The 21,136-nt window shown below is 50.7% G+C and overlaps 1 protein-coding gene across 1 annotated transcript; it reads right to left on the bottom strand.

Annotated features, from left to right (window-relative positions):
- Window positions 1-4,537: 4,537 nt before the first annotated feature.
- On the bottom strand, window positions 4,538-19,168 carry ZNF622 (zinc finger protein 622). The gene is made up of 6 exons (XM_016187058.2): window positions 18,485-19,168; window positions 16,031-16,279; window positions 15,652-15,814; window positions 12,845-12,957; window positions 6,668-6,811; window positions 4,538-5,060 (listed from the first exon to the last, which is right to left on the bottom strand). Exons 1-6 carry the CDS (start codon window positions 19,062-19,064, stop codon window positions 4,927-4,929), a joined length of 1,383 nt encoding a protein of 460 aa, XP_016042544.1. The 5' UTR covers window positions 19,065-19,168; the 3' UTR covers window positions 4,538-4,926.
- Window positions 19,169-21,136: the final 1,968 nt, after the last annotated feature.

Here is a 21,136-nt window from a genome sequence, read left to right as displayed (position 1 = left end):
GAGGAAGTGCAGACTCTCAAGGCAATCAAAACACCACAGAAAAAACCCAGACAGCATCCTAAGCTAGAAGGCTCTGGTTTTGAAAGAGTTACATGACAGCCCCATCTTTGACACGTCCAGCTGAATCCTTGGGTGAATCAAGCACCAAACAGTTTCGCTTTCTGATCAATACACCATTTTCAATGAGCGTCCACACCAAGAGTCCTGTTCCGTAGGGAGCCTGATTTATAAGCTTGTCAGAGGGAGATTTCATTGTACTTCCTGTATTTGTACAGTTCTGCTTTCAACTGTCAGCTCAGAACTTAGAGGCACTCCCAGGAGATCCAGGAAATGGGTGAGGAAGGGTCTTGCTGGGTCACCCTTGAAAGGACAAAGCACTCAGCTTGGACCCAGATGCTAGAAATCAATACAGTCAGAGGGAGGGGGGCAGATGGAAGACTGTGTTCATATTAATATGTTCCTTTATTATATGATTTGCATTAAGCCCTTTTAAAGGACAAGTGAATTCAAGTGACCATGAGAGATAATAAATAAATAAAATTAAAAAAATGATGAATCACAGTCCTGGTGGATTGTAATCCGCATGACAGAATTTGTGCCAAGAGGCTGACTTTTCATTTTTGGGTTTTTATAAATGTTTTATTATCTTTATTTATTTATTGATTGATAGAGACAGAAATCGAGAGAGGAGGGATAGTGAGGGAGAGAGACAGAGAGATACTAGCAACCCTGCTTCACCACTTTCAAAGCTTTCCTCCTGCAGATGGGGACCAGGGGCTTGAACCTGGGTCCTTGTGCTCAAGCAGGTGTGTCACCACCCAGCCCCAAGGCTGATTTTCCTATCAGTGAGGTTCTAGGTCATTTCTCTCTGTTATGTGGGAGAGGCCTAACCACAAGGAAACACTCTGGGGCAACTGCTTATTTAGCCTCTCATTCAGACTGCGTGAGGCAGACTTATTATTTGTTGGTTATGACATTGTTTGGGAGGTCATTTATTTTTTTGGAAAATAGTGGGCCAGGGAAATAGCTCAGTCTGTTAGACAAAGAACTGGGATGCCTGAGGCCTCAGAGGGCCCAGGTTCAACCCTCAGTACCATGCTATGCCAGAGCTGAGCAGTACTCTGATCTCTGTATATCTATACTCTCTCATCCCCTTGCTCATTAAAAAGCAACACCTGGGCAGAGGGTCGATAACATAATGGAAATGAGAACAGACTCTCATGACTGAGGCTTTGTAGTGCCAGGTTCAATCCCCCACACTACCATAAGCCAGAGCTGAGCAGTGCTTTGGTGAAAAAAAAATTAAAAAACAGGGAGTTGGGCGGTAGCACAGCGGGTTAAGAGCAGGTGGTTTATGTTTTCATTTTATTTATTTTTAACTTATTTAGCCCCTTTCGTTGCCCTTGTTTTATTGTTGTTATTGATGTCGTTGTTGTTGGATAGGACAGAGAAAAATGGAGAGAGGAAGGGAAGACAGAGAAAGATATAGACACCTGCAGACCTGCTTCATGACCTGTGAAACGACGTCCCTGCAGGTGGGGAGCCGGGGCTCAAATCGGGATCTTTACGCCGTCCTTACGCTTCGCGCCACGTGTGCTTAACCCACTGCGCTACTGCCCAATTCCTGCTTCCCTAGTCTTTATCCCTCTGGGAGTATGGACCCAGAGTCAATGTGGGGTGCAGAAGGTAGAAGGTCTGGCTTCTGTCATTGCTTCCCCACTGAACACGGATGTTGGCAGGTCAATCCATACTCCCAACCTCTCTCTTTCCCTAGTGGGGCAGGGCTCTATTTTTAAATGCTTCAGAAACATTTATCCACACAGTGAATTAGAACTTGATTGAAAAATAAATTGAAGCACCAAAAACTCACTGATTGTGTGGAGATGACTTTCTGTAGAAATAAAGCCCTGGGTGTCAGGCGGTAGCACAGTGGGTTAAGCGCACTTGATGCAAAACACACAGACCGGCATCAGAATCCCAGTTCGAGCCCCCAGCTCCCCACCTGCGGGGGGGGGGGGGGGATCATTTCACAAAGCGGTGAAGCAGGTCTGTGTCCCGTCCCGCGGGACCCTCATCAACGGGACCTTCATCAACGTGGGTTAACCTAGGAGAGGGAGTGAGGACAAGGACAGGAGGGAAAATGGGGACAAGACACACGAGAGAAATGAGACAAGTCAAGATTCTGATCAAGTCTGTTTATTAGCACCAAAGATGCTGTTTTTAAGGCCAGGGCAAGCGGGGAGTTAGCAGCTGGGGACTGTTGATTGAAGTGGTGTGTTATCATGGTGATCAACCTTTATCTGGAAGGTCCTGGGTGATTCATGGGGAAGTGGAATTGGGAGACAGGAACTTATTTTGTCTATGAACAAAGACGCTAAGGTGTAAAGAAGCAGGAACTTAACTTTTAAGCAAGGCCGTCTGTGAACAGAGACTCTGTGGTCATGCCAATAGCAACCTTGAGGGCACATGTGGCTCCCCACAGGTCTTCAGGTGTCTTGTCTTTCCTCCTGTCTTCCCCTCCTCTCTCCATTTCTCTTTGTCCTATCCAACAATGACGACATCAATAACAACAATAATAAATAACTACAACAAGGGCAACAACAGGGGCAACAAAATGGGAAAAAATAGCTTCCAGGAGCAGTGGATTCATAGTGCAGGCACCGAGCCCCAGCAATAACTCTGGAGGGGAAAAAAAAAAAAAGAAAGAAAAGAAAGCCCTGTCCAGTGAAAATGTCTCCTGTTGAATGAAACTACTGAATGTTTTAATTTCCACTTTATGAGGGAAAAATTATTTACTCTTAACCATTGTTTTGTTTCTGACCCCAGAAGCACAACAATGGGACAGATGGAGGCACTCAGCAGGTGCTGAAACTGAAGCTGATATTTAGGTCACGTTCCCTGGAACCCCAGATTCTGACAAGGAAGGTCACATGTAAGGGTGTTGCTGGGCAGTGCTCTCAGAAGCGCACACCAGAGACTGGCAGTGGTGAGAACACACATCACCACGTTCTAGGATCCAGGTTCAAGCCCCCAGTCTCCACCTGCAGAGGGGAAGCGATAAAGGAGGTGGGAGGATGGAAGGAAGGAAGGAAGGAAGGAAGGAAGGAAGGAGAGGGAGGGAGAAAGAGAGAAAGAGAGAAAGAGAGAAAGAGAGAAAGAAAGAAAGAAAGGAAGGGGATTTCCAGGAGGCCTGACCATGGAATAAGGGCAGACAGTCCAGACTCCCTGAACACAACAAGATATCTACAATCATCAATATTTTTAAGTTTTTCATTATTTTTATTTATTTACTAGATAGACAACCAGAAATTGAGAGGGAGACTGGCAGAGACAGCTGCAGCCCTGCTTCACCACTCAGGACACTTTGCCCTTTGAGGCAGGGACCAGGAGCTTGAACCCGGGTGCTTGTGCATGGTAACGTGTGCTCTCAACCAGGTGCGCCACCTCCTGACCCAGCTACCAATCTTGACCGGCCTCACCAACTACAGCTGAGACCTCTGCGGAAGCACTGGAGCCTCAGCCCCAAAGTCGCAGATGCTGCTGATGCCATCCTGACCTCCCTGAGCGGACGACCTCACCAGCGTGTCCTGAAACCTCACCTCCCCAGAACCCTGCCCCACTAGGGAAAGCTGGGAGTGTGGTTCAATTTGTCAACGTCCATGTCCAGAGGAGAAGCAGATACAGAAGCCAGAACTCCCACCTTCTGCATCCCCCCCCAGAAATTTAATTCATACTCCCTAGTGGCAGGGAAATGTTAGGGGAAGCCTGTATCAGACTTGTCCCCGTTTCTAGTGAGTCCATCAAATTCTCTGTTCACTCTGCAGCCGGCCTCACCCCAAAGATGTCTGCATAGTTCAGGGATACCAGGTAAGGCTCCTTTTCCCTGCGGGGCCCTTTGACCTGCTGTGTGTTTATCCTGCCAGACATCCTGGAGGCTGGAAACAGGAATAGCAAGAGAAGACAAAGAAGACAAAGTTGACTAGTCAGGCATTCTGAGTTCTAATGCACAGCTCTTAAGAGAAACGGGTCAGCAGAAAAGGCTGGGAGTATGGGTCTACCTGCCAACGCCCATGTTCAGCGGGGAAGCAACTACAGAAGCCAGACCTTCCACCTTCGGCACCCCACAATGACCCTGGGTCCACACTCCCAGAGGGGGAAATGCCTGTCTCTCTTACAGTTTATCGATCTTTTAATTCACTCTTCTGAAAACTACACTAAATTTAAAGCTGTCACTCAAGTTTATTCTGACAGCAACAGAGCCACCAGCCCAACCCCAGGTGGGTCCTGAGGCCAGGAGACATGCCAGCCACTTAACAAGAACACAATGTTGGCTGGGTGGTGGCATAGCTGGTTAAGTGCACACATTACAGTACATAGGGAGCCAGGTTCAAGCCCCTGATCCCCACCTGTTGAGGGAAAGCTTCACAAGTGGTGATGCGGTGCTATGGGCCCCTATTTCTCTATCACCATTGTCTCTAAATTTCTCTGTCCTATCAATTAAAGTAAAGTTTTTACAAAAAAAAAAAAAAGACCTTAAAAAGTTTCAAAAACACAATCTTTATTTTTATTTAGTGGATAGAGACAGAGAACTGAGAGGGGCAGGGGAGACAGAGGAGAGACAAGAGACACCTGCAGCACTGCTTCACCACTCATGAAGCTTTCCTCCTGCAGGCGGGGACCTGGGTTCTTGAGCACTGTAATGTGGGTACTCAGCCAGGTGTGCCACCACCTGGCCCCAGAAACAATCTTTAAACCCTATTGTTCCAGAACAACACGAGGAAGTCCATATGGTTCTGACTTTTTATTATGAAGTCAGAGCACAGGAAGTAGAGGGAGAGGTAGCAGCAGAAAGGACCGACAATATAACCCGGCTCCCAGCGGTTCTCGGACAAGGAGGATGGGGGGAGGGCAGCCCCAAGCAGAGCCTCAGAATCGCACTTGGGCCCGAAAGTGCATCTGCTTGGTGGCATTGTTCTGCATCCCCGTCTTCAGCATCCACCGGGCCTTCATCCTCTGGACGTATTGCATGTCCCGCTCCCGCGCGAGGGCTGCTCCTGCGGCTGGAAGGGGGGAGAGACGAGGCAAAGGTCTGTCAACTGTGCCCAGAGAAAACCTGGTCTTTCAGAGGATGTCCCAGTCAGCCTGGGGCAATGACCTTTAAAAAAAGATCGGGGGGGGGGGGGGGGGGGGTCATATAGCCGGGGGCTTCCTGTGCACCTGTTTAACTGTGTCAGAATGGAAATACATAGATACATGCTGCTCTTTAAAGCTCATCATCTGGAAAAGGTAGATAAACCCCAAAAGGTTTAGATGAGCAAGATGCACACTGCTGCTGAGTCAGGGAGGACTCCCGGCAAGACTAAGATGTCGGCAGGTTGAAGTGGCCTCCTAGTTACATCGAAGGAAGGAAGCCACCTTTACACAAACGTGGACATTTATAATGACTGAGGCGCTGGGGAGATAGCATAGTGGTTACACAAAAAAAGACTTTCATGCCCAAAGCATCAGAGGTTCAGGTTCAATCCCCAGCAACTGCGAGCCAAACCTGAGCTCTCCAGAGTTTCCCCAGCTCAGAAGGAGCCTCTCTTCTCAGCCTCTCGACAGACCTGATTTCCTGGAGGGCCAAGAGTAGAGCTCCATACAACAGACACATCAGAACAGCCCGAAGAGTCTAACTAGACAGGGATGACTGTAACCTGGTGAGGTTTCAAAGCCTGGCACCTTCAGGGGCTGCTTTATTTCTGCCTGCGGGGGGCTCCAGCAGGCACGCCCGGTCCGGTGCCATTCACATATCACAGCTGTTTTACGGTCACTGTGTAAGAACCAGCCAAAGGTCCCTCTACAAGGGAGGCCTCAGTCTCGGCCACCACAGGCAGCACCAAGGACAGAAACTAGTGGGGTGGGGGGCCGGGTGGTGGTGCACCCAGCTGAGCGCACATGTTACAATGTGCAAGGACCCGGGTTCAAGCTCCTGGTCCCTACCTACAGGGGGAAGCTTCATGAGTGGTGAAGCAGGGCTGCGGGTGTCTCAGTCTCTCTCCCTCTGTATCTCCCCTTCCTCTCAATTTCTGGCCGTCTGTATCTAATAAATAAGTAAAGGTAATGATATATATATAAATAGTAGAGCGGCACTTTGGTGCTTTGCCCTGACTCTAAAAACACAGCATAAGTGGTCGGGGAGGAGGCACAGTGGATTTAGCTGCAGACTTCAGAATGAGTGGGCCCAAGTTTGATGTTCAGGTGTGCGCTCTCTCTCATAAACAGATTAGAGCTTAAAAAAAAAAAAGGTTCAGGGAAGAGTCAAGTCAGTGGCACTCAACATGCAGAAGGTCTGGGTTCATTCCCTCCCACTCCCTCTCACACGCGGAAACCACTTCCCAGCTCGAGCTACCTGCCACAGGAATACAACTCCACTCCTCTGGAAACTCCCAGTATCATTTCAGCCCTTGATAACCACTAATTACTTTCCTAACTATTCGCGTCTGAAAACACTGATGGTGCATATGCAATCGTAGAGCACTACTACGGCAGGAACACAGAGCTTCTAAGCTGTGACCCTTTGGGTAATGGAGCAAGGCAAGCAGCGTCCCCAGAGGATGCGTGAGGGCAGCACAGGTGGAAATGACGTCAGCCAGGCCCCTTCTGTGACAGAGGAGCCTCCACGTACCTGTGCTGCCCGTCCAGCCCAGGGCTCTGTACTGCTGGAGGACCCGGCCCACGGCCTTCTGGTTCCTGGTGACGGTGACGGCTCGGGACAGGCCGAAGCGCTGCTTGTAGTATCTCATCAGGGAGCGGTGGCCCACTCTGGCCCCTGGTTGTCAAGAGAGCAATACTGAGCCGTGAGTCAGGGAGGCCTTGCAGGCAAAGCCATGAAGCAAGAGCTTTCCAATTCAGACTGGTAGGGACAGATCCATGACGTACGAGCACGTTCCAACCAGACACCTGATGACTGCAGACTTGATGTCTACGTAACACCTAGCCCAGCACCGGAGGACTCTGGACCCAGTCAAGGCATCTGCACACACGGATGTCTGTTGGCAAAAGCCCTTGGGGGAAGCCAGTGCCTTGCTGAGGCAGTGCTGCCTCAGTCTACGTTTGGATGTTGGAGACTGGATTACCACTTCCTGTACCCTAAAGCTGTTAGTCCTGCTTCTTGCGGAACCAGCCCCTTTGTTACCTGGAGCTCTTGATGTTGTTAGGGGTCTGGCCCTTACGTTACGGGGGTGCTCTGTTACAGGGGTGCTGTTACGGGGGTGCTCTACTGCTCGCTTTCCCTTCCTTGGGGGTTCAGTTCAGGCCTCTCAGCAGAACACATAACTTACATCTCTCTGAGTCAATCCTTGAAATCTGAGCCATCTGCCAGGCAAAGGCAACACTAGGAGACTAGATACGCGGGAGAAAGGAAGCACCTTCCCTGCTGGACAAAGATAGCAGCTTGAAAACTGAACGCCACTCCAGAGTAAAGACATTAAAGGGGGTGGGGGGTGGGGGCAGGTGGTGGTGCACCTGGTTGAGCGCAAAAGGACCCCCAGTCCTCACTGGCAGGGGGGAAGCCTCATGAGTGGTGAAGCAGGGCTGCAGGTGTCTCTCTTCCTCTCTATCTCCCCCTTCCCTCTCAATTTCTGGCCATCTCTATCCAATAAATAAAGGTGATTTTTAAAAAATGAAATAAAAAGAGAAAGGAAAGAGGGCAAATCACCGCCACATGGAAAACTCTGCATTTAGACTTATAATACGCCATCCTAAATGTCCACATAGCAACATTGCCCTACAAGGGCGGAGACACAGGGCCTTGGGAGGCTAAGAGGTCTGACTGCTCTTCTCAGTAACAAGACTGCTGGTGTCTGGGGAGGTGACTCGGTGGCTAAGTACAGGACTAGGGGACACGAGGTAGCACACACCTCATCTACAGGACGATACTCTGATATGCTCCCTCCCACTACATGAACTCAGGAGTCCAGGAGGTAGCTCGGTGAGTACAGCACTGAGCCTGGAAGCATACGGGCCCAAGTTCCACCCCCAGCATCCCATGCGCTGGACTAATGTTCTGGTATTATCTCTCTCTGGTAAATCAATTAAACTTTTATGTATTTATTCATTTATTTATTAATAAATAGGGCTGGAGAGAACTCACCAGAGCTGTCTTTCCCCTTCCGTCTCCCTCTGTCTTAATGAAAAAGTGGCCTGGGAACGGTAAAGTCATGCAGTAGGCAGCACGAGGCCGTGGCTCCCACAGAGCAAAAGTAAAGACAGCTTTAGAAGAGAAGATCTGCAGAAGACAGCCCCGACGTCTGGGTCCAGAACACACAGTCCTGCCGCACAACAGACACCAGCCTTTGCCTCTGTCCACCCCGAGCTGCCATGGCCCTCAAGCAGCTGGCGGCAGATGAAGACAGCTCCAGCCCCCGTGAGCAGAGGCCAGAATAGACCTGCAGTCACAGACAGATGGCCCACCCAACCCTCAACAAGGGGTGACCTGCCCTGACATGCTGACAGTGCCGAGGCCGAGCAAACAGCCTGCGTCCTGATGTTCTGAAAAGTGCCTGGCGTGCTGTGAGGCGATGGTGATGCCACCTACTTTCTCTCTGCAGTTCCTGCTTGGCTAGGGGGTGTGTCAAAACCACATGATCCATCACAATTCAGAAAATAATTTTCACAACCACCGATCCTTTACAGGGGAGCGTGCCAGCCCCCGTTGCCTTAGCTTCCCAGCAGGCGGGGCTGAAGGGGCATGGGCCTCGGTGGAGACCAACTCCAGGCTCTGCCACAGAAGTGACACTAACGGGTGACATGGGCAGGGGCACAGGTACCAGTGCCGAGCTGAGTACAAGCCACGCCCACCCAAGGGTCTCCACCACTGGGTGGAAGCAATCAAAACAGGCAGACGCTGAGCGGAGGCACACGCATGAGACAGGAACATGAGGGAGGGGAATATGGACAAATGCTGTTGCTCGCTGTGTTTTTACATCCAGACCTGGGGTGGGGGCTGGGCTAGGCTAGGAGCCGAAGACAGCAGGACTCCAAACCCAACAGATCTAGGAGCGCCCTTCACAGCATCATTAAGTGCTCACTGCTAGGATTTTATTTCTCTATTTTTTGTAGAGACAGAGAAGGCAGAGAAAACCAGAGACCATAGCACTGACGCTTCCTTCAGGGTGGCAGGACTCAGCCAGGCTCGAATCTGGGTCGAGCACTCGGCAAAGCAGCACACTATCTGAGCGAGCCATCTCACCAGCTCGAAATGCTCATTTCTGAAGTCGAGGCCCACGAAGGATGTTATAAATATCCAAATGGCCCCACCCCTTCTCTAGACCTTTCACTGTCGTGGAAAGATCCTCTCCGTTGGTTCTACACCTCTATACCTGGGAGTCCAGCTGCTTGCCACCGCAGATATGGAAAAGCAGTTGTTGCCAGTTGTCTGTTTTGTAATCAGGCAGAAGAGATAATGTCCCACTCAAAGACGACAGACGTGGCTGGGGACGTGTCTCCCTGCAGCTGGCTGTGCTGGGGATGCAGGAGTCAGCAAGGTTCCGTGGCCACGGAGACAGAGTGGGCAGTGCTGAGGATAAAGGCTCGGGCAGGACCCCCAGCTGAGCTCACTGCGCTTTTTCTATTTATAGCGTCAGGTCAGGATGCTCCAGGTCTGCAACGACCAAGAGCTCAAACTCATGAAATGACAGTGCCTGTTAGTTGCACAGAAATCGATCCATTTGCCAAGCACGCTTTAGGAATGCAGATTGAAAAGCTGGCTTTCAAACGCATCCCTGAAAAGGCTTCATTCCCTGATGGCAAGGTTACTGAGAAGTAGCAGGAATAAAGGGTGGAGACACCCAGCGCTTTCAGGACTAGCCTGACCCGCCTCCCTGTTCCTTGCCTGAGGCCCCCCGGCATGAGATGCTAAGTGAGACGGACAAACAGCAGCTTGGTTCCCAAGGTCTCAGCAAAGAAATTACCTTCAGAGCCCGGGGTGACTGCCCGGTAAATCACGGACTGGTCATGTCTGAGCCAGGCCAGAGCTACTGCCTGTCCACCTCACAGGAGAACGAACGAGCACAGACAGAACTCCCGCTCCTACTCCCCAGCCCCCGGATGGTGGCCAAAGAAAAATCATGATGTTTCTTAAAAAAAAAAAAAAAAAAAGGTTAACAACACCTCTTTTGTGACTCCAGCACCAGTTCCACCTGGTTAGTCAGCAGCTACGTAGCCATCTTTCATACCAATTTGCTCCACAGGAACTAGAGACAGACCAGTCAAACTGAAGGAGCCTGAGCCGAACAAGTCACCAAAACACGTGCTCACAGCGCCACCTACTGGCTCCCTCTGACACTGCCTCTGGAATCAGCTCCCCCATGGGAGTTTCTAGGTTAAGATTTAAAGCAATTTCCAGTTGACCCCACTAAGTGCAGTTGGTTAGCTACCAATAGGCTCTCACAGGGAGAAGCCTTGCCAGAAAGGAAGGACCAACAAGATGGGAAACCTGCGTTTACTCCTCTGAGGCGATCACAACAAGCTGCACCAGAGCGAGGATGAGTCTGCAGGAAAGCAGAGCCCAAGTCAGACAGGTGCAGCCTGGCCACAACAGTGTGACTGGGACGCCATCTTTAACTCGCTGAACTTCCCTTTAACTCGCTGAACTTCCCTTTCCCAGTTCAAGTCACGGCGTCATGTGTATGAGAGCAGCTCTGGCTCATAGGAATTAAAATCTCTGTGGTACACCCACAAACTGAGTGCACAGCTTACCATGTACAAGGACTCAGGTTCAAGCCCCCGCTCCCCACCTGCAGGGGGAAGTTCACAAGTGATGCAGCAGTACTGCAGGTGTCTAAGTTCTCTCTCTCTCTTTCTCAAATAAAATGTCTCTCCTCTGTCCTGTCAAATTATATCGAAAGGAGAGAGAGAAAAAAAGAAGGAAAACATGGCCGCCAAGAACAGTGGATTTGTATTGCTGGCACTGAAAACCATCAATAACACTGGTGGCTAGATAAATAAATAAATAAATAAATAAATATAATAATAAATCTTCCTTTAAAATTTCAGTCAGTTAGACTAAGAACTCTTTAGACAGTTAGAAAGGAATTCACTGCCACTGAACTGGCCCTACCAAAAAAATATATTAAAGGGACTCTTACAAACAAGTCATACTGAATAATCTCACTCATATGTGGTACAACCCAGGTTCGCGCCTGGCCCCAGGGAAGCTTTGGTGCTGTGGCCTCTTTCACTCTCTCTGGGATCACCAGAGGAGCAGGAAGTTGCTACGACTGGAGGGATACGGGTCCTCTGAGGGTGGGTATGTAGTAACCCCACTGTTTTGATCAAGTGTCAAGTTGCTGTTCTAAAGCACAAGGGAGAAATAGTCCTTCTCAAACCAGATTCACGCTAACGCTCTTGCTAGCCCAGTCCGACGCAGAACACAATCAAAAAGGTACCGAATGGCATTCTTGTCCAAAGAGATAAGCAGGTGATCAAATGCACTGCAGCTCTCTCTCTCCGTGCTTCTGTACTATGCAGTCAGACTTTCCGTTTTCCTGGTTCGTTAAAGAGCGCAGCGCGGCCAATCAACCGACTATCTAAAAAGACGTGACTATCAACAAACTGATAAAGGGTAACTGGTTTTCAAAATGAGACGGTAAGAGAATGGGTGACAGTAACAGCATTTTGTCAGTCAAGGTGGGAGAATTTTCAGAATACTGGTAGTTCTTGGTTCAATAAAAAGGTAAATGTTGGTGCTATTTCAACAAGTTCTGTTGTCGAGTCTGACAACTCAGCCATCTGCAAAGACCCACAGAGGCCGGGAATGATGTTTCAAACATGTTTATTCTATTTGTGACTCTGTGTCTTCTCCAAGTCAAAAATGCTTCGGAGAAACTGCAGCCTTTCCCTAGAGATAACACCTTGACCACACAGCACACCCCACCCCCCAACTCCAGTGATTTGCCCAAACAGGTGACTTTCTTGTTTCGGCACTTCCCATGAGAGTTTTACTCAAAGATCAATACACATGGAGCTAGTCCAGTTTTACAAAATATAACGAGGAACTTCCAGAACTGGAAACTGTTTCCAGATGAGCTGGAAACAACCTCTCAGTTACACACTGAGAGAAATTTTGTGCTGTCAGCTTTGCATCTGAATCATGAGGACAGTGAGCAGATAGGTGACTTTCAAGGGGAAACAAAGTAAAACTGGGACAGGAGGACTCCAGGGAAGGAGGACAAGAAGAGGGCTAAGGGGGAGGGTGGGCATTTCAGACCTAACCTGGGGGTGACAATGTTTTGTGGACACCTATCCTGGTGAGATGAGGACGTGCACCTGCATGCCAACAATTGTTCTGGAACACACTGAGGACCCCAGAAAAAGGAACAAACTATGGTGTGCGATGTGGCATATGGCCTGAGATACAATACATATAGTGAAAAATAAAGCGGGGTCGGGCTGTAGCGCAGTGGGTTAAGGGCAGATGGCGCAAAGCGCAAGGACCGGCGTAAGGATCCTAGTTCCAACCCCCAGCTCCCCACCTGCAAGGAAGTAGCTTCACAGGCGGTGAAGCAGGTCTGCAGGTGTCTATCTTTCTCTCCCCTCTCCATTTCTCTGGCCTATCCAACAATAACGGCATCAATAACAACAACAACAATAACAACAACAATAACCATAAAACAAGGGCAACAAAAAAGGAAAAAAGCAAAGAAAGAAAAAAAGAAAAAGAAAATGATGTGAAGTATTTCTAGAAAAAAAAAAGGAGACGAGAAGTGAGTGGCGAAGGCTAACTTCTCAGGGCTCTGTAGCATGGAAGGGAACAGCCAAGTTCGTGTCTCGGCATTAAACTAAGTCTGAAGAATGCTCTTACCAGACGGCAGAATCAGTTCCATGGTCTCGTCATCGTATTCCAAGGTTTTTTCTGAAGACAATTCCTCTTTCTCGTCAGTGTCCTCATCATCCTTGTGATCGGGATAACTACTCCTGTAACAGCAAAGCGAAACGCGAAGCTCGTGAATCATCCCCACTCTAGGTGGGGGCAGGTGCTAGAACCCGGGTCCTTGCGCGGTCCTTGTGCGTGGTGCTATGTGCGCTGAAGCAGGCACGCCACTGCCCACGCCCAGGAGCTCAATCTCTCATCACCCGTGACTAGAAGCGACCAAAGTGAGCACCAGTAGGTGAATGAACAAACTGCGGCACATCCAGACAATTGGACAGTTTTCTGACGGAAAACTAAGAAACCCTCACAGCAAGAAAGGACAGAGGAACCCTGAATGCATACAGCTGAGTCAAAGGAGTCAGACTGGAACGGAAAGGCTTCCTCCTGCAAGGCTCCTTAGTGTATTTCGGTATTTCGGGGAAGGCAGAAGCAGAGAGACAGGGAGAAAGTAAGTGTTGGCGGTGACAGAGTGGAGAAGGCAGTGGTGACTCACACTCTGACATGCACGCTTGCTTTGGGTGGTCACGGAGTCTCCACGCAGGCTCGCCTCCTGCAAGAGACGCACCACTGGGAGGGGCTTCTCATACGGACCTGATTTGAGGGTGAGAGTGTTTTGCAGACACCCATCTTGGTGAGAGGAGAAACTGCCCATGTGCCAACAACTGTACTGTCTTTAACCTCCCAAATAAAAAGAGATTTAAAACAGGCTATGCATTGTGGGCCAGGGGAGGCATACTAGAAATTGGTGCCTTTTGTTTGATCTTGCTATAAACAAGAAACTGTTTAAAAGACGGGGGTGGGGGTGGGGGAGGCAAGGATGCCAACCATCTACAACTGAGTTCTTGCACCTACTTGGTTTTCTGAAGGAGGCTGGCAAACGGAGAGAAAGAGAGAAAGAGGAGACTGTAGAGGTGGTGATGCAGTTCTGGTTTGCTGAAGTCGCTACAAAAACAAATTGTAAGAGGCCGGGTGGTGGTGCACCAGGTTAGGTGCACATAATTACAAGCAAAAGGACCTGGGTTCCAGATCCCACTCCCCATTTGCAGGGGGTCCACTTCACAAGAGGTGAAGTAGGTATGGAGGTGTCTTTCTCTCTCCCCTGCCCCCTCCCCCCTTTTCAATTTCTCTCTGTCCTGTCCAATAAAATGGAAAAGGAGACTTCCAGGAGACGTGGTTTATGGAGTAGCTGCAATCAGACCTCGTTCTCCCCGATACAACTATTGTGCACAGCAAGAGGTCGAATTGGACACAGAATCTACAGCTGAAAACAATCCAGTCTCAGGTCATGCCACCTTCCAGACACCAAGCTACGGATGCTACCGTGACTCCACCCCGACTTCTCTGGGCAGACGACCTCACCAGTGTGTCCTGGACCCTTACATCTCCAGAGCTCTGGTGCACTAGGGAAAGATAGAAACAGGATGGGGGTATGGATCGACCTGTCAACACCCATGCGCAACGGAGAAGCAGCTACATAAGCCAGAACTCCCACCTTCTGCTCCCCATAAACAACCCTGATCCACACTCCCAGCGGAGTGTGGATCCAGAAGTGACAGGATGAAGGTAAGAAGGACTCTGCACTCCAGCTCCATCAGCACCCGGATAGAGAGAAGGAAAAGGAGAGGGACATATGGAGGTAGCTATGATGGCATGAGTGGCCTAGAGGGAGAAGACAATCAGGAAAAGAGGGGACAACTGTGTATAAATGTGGACAGATAGCTGTAGAGATGATGGTCGGCCCATGTCTAAAACTTTAGGGGAACTGTGGTGGATTACAGTGAAGAGAGTGAAGACTCAGAACTCTGGTGGTGGGAATGCTGTGGATTCAAACCCATTGACATGAAATTTTGGAATATAAAAATGTAATAAATAAGTAAATAAATAAATAAGGAAAAGCCAAAAACAAAAACCCCCACTATCTTGGTAATATGTGGGGAAATGGTGGTGCGCGTGTGTCTTGAGTAGAAGGTGCAGTGACTCACACATACACGAATGGTTGTGAAACTATCTACCTGAAACCTTATAACTTCACAAACTACTGTAAAGCCACTAATAAAACGAGAACAAAAATAGATAAATAAAACAGGAAAGTAAATAAAATTAGCCCAGTAGAACTATGATGACAGAAGTTCTCAGTCTGCACACCCAGTACGGGAGCAGCCTGCCACGTGCACCGCGAGCACTGAGCTGCGAAACCGAAATCTTTCTCTTATTTATTTCTGAGGGACGTAAACAGCCACACGTCCATGGAGAGGCTACCACATCCAGCAGTACCATTCCAGAAGAAGCTGTGCTCCTAGGTGTTCGCAAATACACACAGGAAACAACTGGAGGAGCCCAGAGTGGTTCTCTGGGTAAAGCACACACATCACCATGCGCAAGTACCCAGGTTCAAGGCCCAGGTCCCCACCTGCAAGGGTGGGAAGCTTCACAAGCAGTGGATCAGTGCTGTGGGTGCCTATTTATTTCTCTCTGTCTCTCACCATCTATCAAAAAAAAAAAAAAAGTCAAGTCAAATTTCCGTTAGGGCCTGAGATGCCTTCTTCAATCAGATCTCCTGGCTGGACGTGTTCACCTCCGTTGCACTGGGTTTCTTATACAGGAAATGAGACAGAGCTCCTCACGGAGAAACGCTGTGAGTTACTGAGAAAGGGCCACACAGCACCGGCCCTCGTGCAGCGCCAGCAAGCACGCCACGTCGGCGCCACTGCATGGCGTCCCACCACAAGCCCGCTCACCTAAAGTCATAGAAGTCTGCAAACTCCAGCGCGGCGTCCCCGTCTGTGAAGAGCTTGCAGTGGCTCTTGTCGTTCATGTGCGCCTGCACTGCCTCCGTGGAGTAGAAGGACTTGCCCTTCTCATTGCACCACAAGCAGATCTTCCCCACGCCGACTTTCTCTCCTGGGGAAAGAATTCAGGGGTGAGGGCGGTGGGGTAGAGATTTCTGCAGTCCGAGCAAATCTCACTATTTATCTCCACGGCTCCGAACACAACCTCTGTGTCTGCATCAATGGCAGCGGGTGAGGCAGAAGGGAGACACAAGACTGAGGTTCCCTAACAACCTGCCACCCGGTGCGACGTGCAGCTCCTCATTCGAAGCACGACTACCGGACTTACCCAAGTACCGGATCAGTCCCTTGAGGTCCGAAAGGTACTCGATATCAGGGATAAAGAAGCTGTGGACTTTAGTCATATGGGCCACATTTTTCACGAGGGAGCTTGAATGGTGGGAACAAAATAAGCAGTCCGTCACTGGGATGGCTCCAGGCGGGGGGCCTGCCCTGGCCTCTCCCTCCTCCTCGACCTCCTCCAGGCCTTCAGTGTCCTCGCATTCCAGCTCTTCATCAGTGTCCACGTCTTCCCAATCTGAAAGGCAGCAAGACGCAGAGAGAGAGAGATAGGTGAAGGGGAGTGGTACCCCCACCAAAGCCAGCAGCAAGATTCACAGCCCTGTATTCTCAGAGCAGCCAGCGCCTAAGGAATCCCTCGTCTCTGCACCCAGGCACCAGAAGGAAGTCCTCTGCTTCTTTCTGATACCTGCGTGACTACAGGCGACATCAGTGCTTATAGGACGCGAGGCCAGGGAAAGGAGGTATGAGCTTCCCATACGGTCAGAGAGGTCAGATGACAGGTTCCAGTGCCAACGTTTTTCAGTTCATTTGAGTAGAGTCTGCTTGTTTGCTTTTATGCAAGTATTCCTGCAGTAGATCACTACCTAGGTTTCAGGGCTGCTTCACTGAAAGTAAGCATGTGTGCCCCCCTTGCCCTGATGTAGACCCCCTCGCTAATCCCCAGGTCTCCTTCCCTTCTGCTAGTCACTGCTGGGTCTGTCCACAAGTTTACTGGTGTCTGATTTAGGTCATCTACTTCTTTACTCCCTATACTGCGTATTAAAGGGAGTGCCCATTCCCGTTCTCAGCCAGTTCATTTGGACCACCACATTTCATTGCTTTGAACAGCCAAATTCAAGACATCACCTTTAAAAGAAGCCCAGTGCCCAGTAGGGCTGCAAATTGTGCAGCCGATGGTCTGACAACACGGTAGCTACGTGCGCTCCCAGGAAAACATGGCAAAGTCCTCAGGGCAGAGCACTCACCGCACAAACCTTGCACCTGCACTGCACCGAAGCCGGGAACTCTGGGGGAGGAAGGCAGCAGGAAGGGGGCGGAGGGGGCCGGGGCCGGGATACTATCTGTAACCTGCTCTGTGAGTGCAGACGCTTCATGAAAATGAGAAATGGTACCCACGTGTCAACGATGATAAACCATTAATCTCCCAAGAAGCAAATAAATAAAGGGGGATTAAGAAAAGAGGAGAATTCATCACTTGGGTGAGACCTTTCCTTTCATAGGATTCTCTAATTCCATTCCAGGTGGTTCACTTCCTAACAAAGTCCCAAAACCTAGATACAGACCAGGTCCCTTGAGATAGAGCCAATGTTCACACGTGTCCATAAACTAGGGCAGAATATATACCCGAAAGCAGAAGTACATAGTAGTCTGCAGTGAGGACCCTCCAACACTTCATCTGCACTATTCCAGCCTTCAGGTCCATAAAGGCTCAACAGTTTGTTTGCCTTTGTATGTTAACTCTCTTTTCAGCCACCAGGTTTCAGATGCCATCAGGATGCCGACCAGACTTCCCTGTGTGTCCTGGAGCTCCGCTTGCCCTGAGCCCTGCCCCACTAGGGAAAGAGAGACAGGCTGGGAGTATGGATCCACAACGCCCATGTTCAGCGGGGAAGCAATGACAGAAGCCAGACCTTCCACCTTCTGCATCCCACAATGACCCTGGGTCCATGCTCCCAGAGGGATAGAGAATAGGGAAGCTATCCGAGGAGGGGATGGGATGCCGAGAGCTGGTGGTGGGAGCTGGTGGTGGGAACTGTGTGGAGTTGTACCCCTCCTAACCTACGGTTTTGTTAGTGTCTTCTTTAAGTAAATAAATAAATTACAAAAGCAAAAAGAAAAGAGGAGGAGGAGCAGCAGCTCTGCCCCACCCGATGACTTCAGGTTCTGAATCATCAACGCGGCAGCGAACTAAAGCAACTTCCTGCGCGGTTCTGACAGATCCGGAAAAGCATCTAAAGGGGCCGGGCGGGTGGTGGAGCACCTGGCGGAGCAGACAGCTTACAGTGAGCAAGGACCCGGGTTTGAGCCCTCGGTCCCCACGTGCGGGGTGTGTGTGGGGGAAGCGGGGCTGCAGGAGTCTCTCTCTCACCCCCCCCTTCCCCCTACACTGCTGGCTGTCTCTATCCAAGAAATAAAGAAAAGCAGTGTTAAACTATAAAGTCGTTTAAAATGAAGCTTGAAATAAAGAAAAGCAGGGAAAGCACCCTCCACCCATCATTTTCACCTAAAAAGCGGACACCTTCCCCTCTCCCGTGCCCGAGGGCAAACCCGGGAGCTCAGAGTCTTGTTTATTTAAGAGAGAAAGAGGGGGCAGGGAGGAGATAGAGAGGCGCCCCGGTGCACTGGGGTGAGGCTGGGGGTGACGACCGGCCCGAGGCCCCCCGCCCCCGCCCCCGCCCCCCGATGGAGATGGGAGACCCCGAGTGGCCCGAGCGCTCACCATCCAGGTCCTCGTCCTCGTCCCCGTCGTCGTCCTCGTCCTGGAGCCGGGCCAGCTTCCGGGCCTGCTGCTCAAACCACTGGAGCCGGGGGGGCTTGTCGGCCGCGTCGCCATCGGGGGTCCCCGGTCCCCGCTCGGCCGCCGGCGCCTTCTTGGGAGACGGCTGGGCCTTGATGGCCTGCTGGATGGCGGCGTTCACCGCGTCCTTGTCCAGGCCGTCGGCGGCCAGCCCCTTCTCCAGGTTCTTGGCGTTGAGCATCTGCACCCGGCGGCTGGCCGCCTGCACCGCCTTCTTCTCCAGCTCCAGGTGGCGCCGCGAGCGCAGGTGGTTCTCGAAGGCGTTGAGCGACGCGAAGCGCTTGCCGCACACGGTGCAGTAGGTGGCCGTGGCCCGGCCCTCCTGCTCGGCCTGCGCCCGCTGCGCCCACACGCGCTCCTGGAAGCCCTCGGCCGACACCGGCGCCATGGCCGCCACCTTCCGCCGCAGGTTGTAGCGGTGCCAGTCCGTCTTGTAGTGCGCGCGCTGCAGCTCCGCGTCGCGGAACGCCACCCGGCAGGTGATGCAGGTGTACGTCGCCATCGCCCGGCTGAGACGCGGTCCCCTGACGCCGCCGGACCCAGCAGACGCCTCGCGCGACTGGCACGTAGTGACAGCGCCCCGCCTCCACTTCCGGGCAGGCTGTCGGAAGTTCCGGGTCACAAGGGAAGTTAACGTCTCTGGGGCCGGAAGTACCGCCTCCCAACCTCTGTAGACACGCCCCTCGGAGGGAAAAGGAGACCCGGAAGAGGAGGGGAAAGTACTGCTAACTAGGCCCCGCCCAGTTTCTCTGAGACGGCTGTTCATTGGTTAGACGGGCCTGAAGCGACCTAGGGTCGCTGGCCAATGGGAGTGCTGGCAGGGTTTCTGGGGGCGTGCCCAGAGAGGCTGTAAACAGAGCCGCACCTCCTCTAAGAGGCTTCCGGGACCTCTTCTGGGAACCTCTGAGAGTTTGATGCCTGGACACCTGGGCCACAGCTGTTGGCTGTGAGAGGCCACAGGAGCAATTATCTTAGCAGATCCTAAAGGGAAGGTGTGTATGGGGACAGGTTAATCCTCTATTTTGTGTCAGCTTTTCCATCACTCCAGCAAACACAGCACTGCTTGGGTGCTTGGTAGGAGTTGTCCCCAATGGGCTAAGTATCTCTTGCTCTGTTTCCTCACTTTCTTCTGTTTTGCTTCTTTTCTTTCATTTTATCGTAGCACTGCTCAGTGCTGGATGAGGGAAGCAGGCGACCGAACCTGGGTCTGTGGTGACTCAGACACGAGTGTCTCTTTGCATGTCTATTCCTGCCTTGCCAGAGTCTGGGCTTCCTGGCTAGCTCCTGGCCACCTGGAGGTGTCTGTAGAGGCATCACAGAGATGGTCAGTCTCCTATATTGTACATTTTAGTGTAAAATTTACCCTTTCTCAAAGAAAAAATAACTATGGCATTCTTGATAAATATGCATGGCCACGGATTGCCCATGTTTTTTGCCCTAGCATTGATCAATGCAGGGCCAACATCTCTCTCTGTGTGTGTATCTACCTCCCCCAGCCCCTCTCTTTGTTTTTCTTAATTGCTAGCGGGGATATTACTGAAGGTCAGTATTTCCATGATGAACTCAGTCGTATAGGTGTTGCCATTTTGAAAACGTTTTGAAGTCACTATTTTTAATAGCTGAGTAGTATTCCATTGTGTATCTAGACCACAACTTGCTCAGCCACTCATCTGTTGTTGGACACCTGGGTTGCTTCCAGGTTTTGGCTATTACAAATTGTGCTGCTAAGAACATCTGTGCACACAGATCTTTTGGGATGGGTGTGTTGGGTTCCTTAGGATCTGTCCCCAGGAGAGGAATTGGACATGAGCAGAGGAATTCAGATGCTCCCAATGGAGACTTCCCAGATCACTGGAGAAAGACTTTCCACTTGGAAAGCCCAATGTGAGTCACCACACATGAGAGGAACGAGCAGAGGGTTTGGGACTCCTATGGGCAATTCAAACCTTGACGTCCAGGGGCCACAGGGCCTGAGCTCTCCTCTCTCCACAAAATCTCTACACACTATTGGGTTTGCTGCCGTCTTGTGGGCACACAGCACAGTGCATCTCAGCTCCCAGAGAGCCACTCCCAATGGAGTCTTTCTTGAAAATGACAGAAAGCATCAGGATGGCAAGAGCCAAATGGAGGAACGCCTTGGGAAAAGAGCAGCAGTTTCCTGAGTCCGATGTACCATTCATTCAGGTGAAACCACTTGTGCAGAGTGAACTTGCTTTGGGGTGGCACAACCCAGATTCAAGCCCTGTCCCTCAGAAACCGATGCCGGCTTTTCTGACTCAGTCCCTCTCACTCTCAGTCTGTCGGTCTCTCTCCTTGCACTCACATTTCTTCCTTGGCACATGAGTGTGTATGCATGATTGTAATCTGTCACCATATTTGTTACTGGATAGAGACAGACAGGAACTGAGAGGCCACAGTGAGAGAGACAGAGCTGCTCCAGCACCTGTGAAGACTTAGCCAGATGTTCTACCCCCTGGCAACTTATAGGTATAATCTAACAAAACATTCAGCCTCCAAAAAGAAACACTAGTGATAATGAACACACCCACACCACCACCACCACCACCAACAACA

Source organism: Erinaceus europaeus, chromosome 5 (genome assembly GCF_950295315.1).
Source record: "Erinaceus europaeus chromosome 5, mEriEur2.1, whole genome shotgun sequence".
Taxonomy (NCBI): domain Eukaryota; kingdom Metazoa; phylum Chordata; class Mammalia; order Eulipotyphla; family Erinaceidae; genus Erinaceus; species Erinaceus europaeus.
This window is presented reverse-complemented; position numbering and strand designations above follow the sequence as displayed.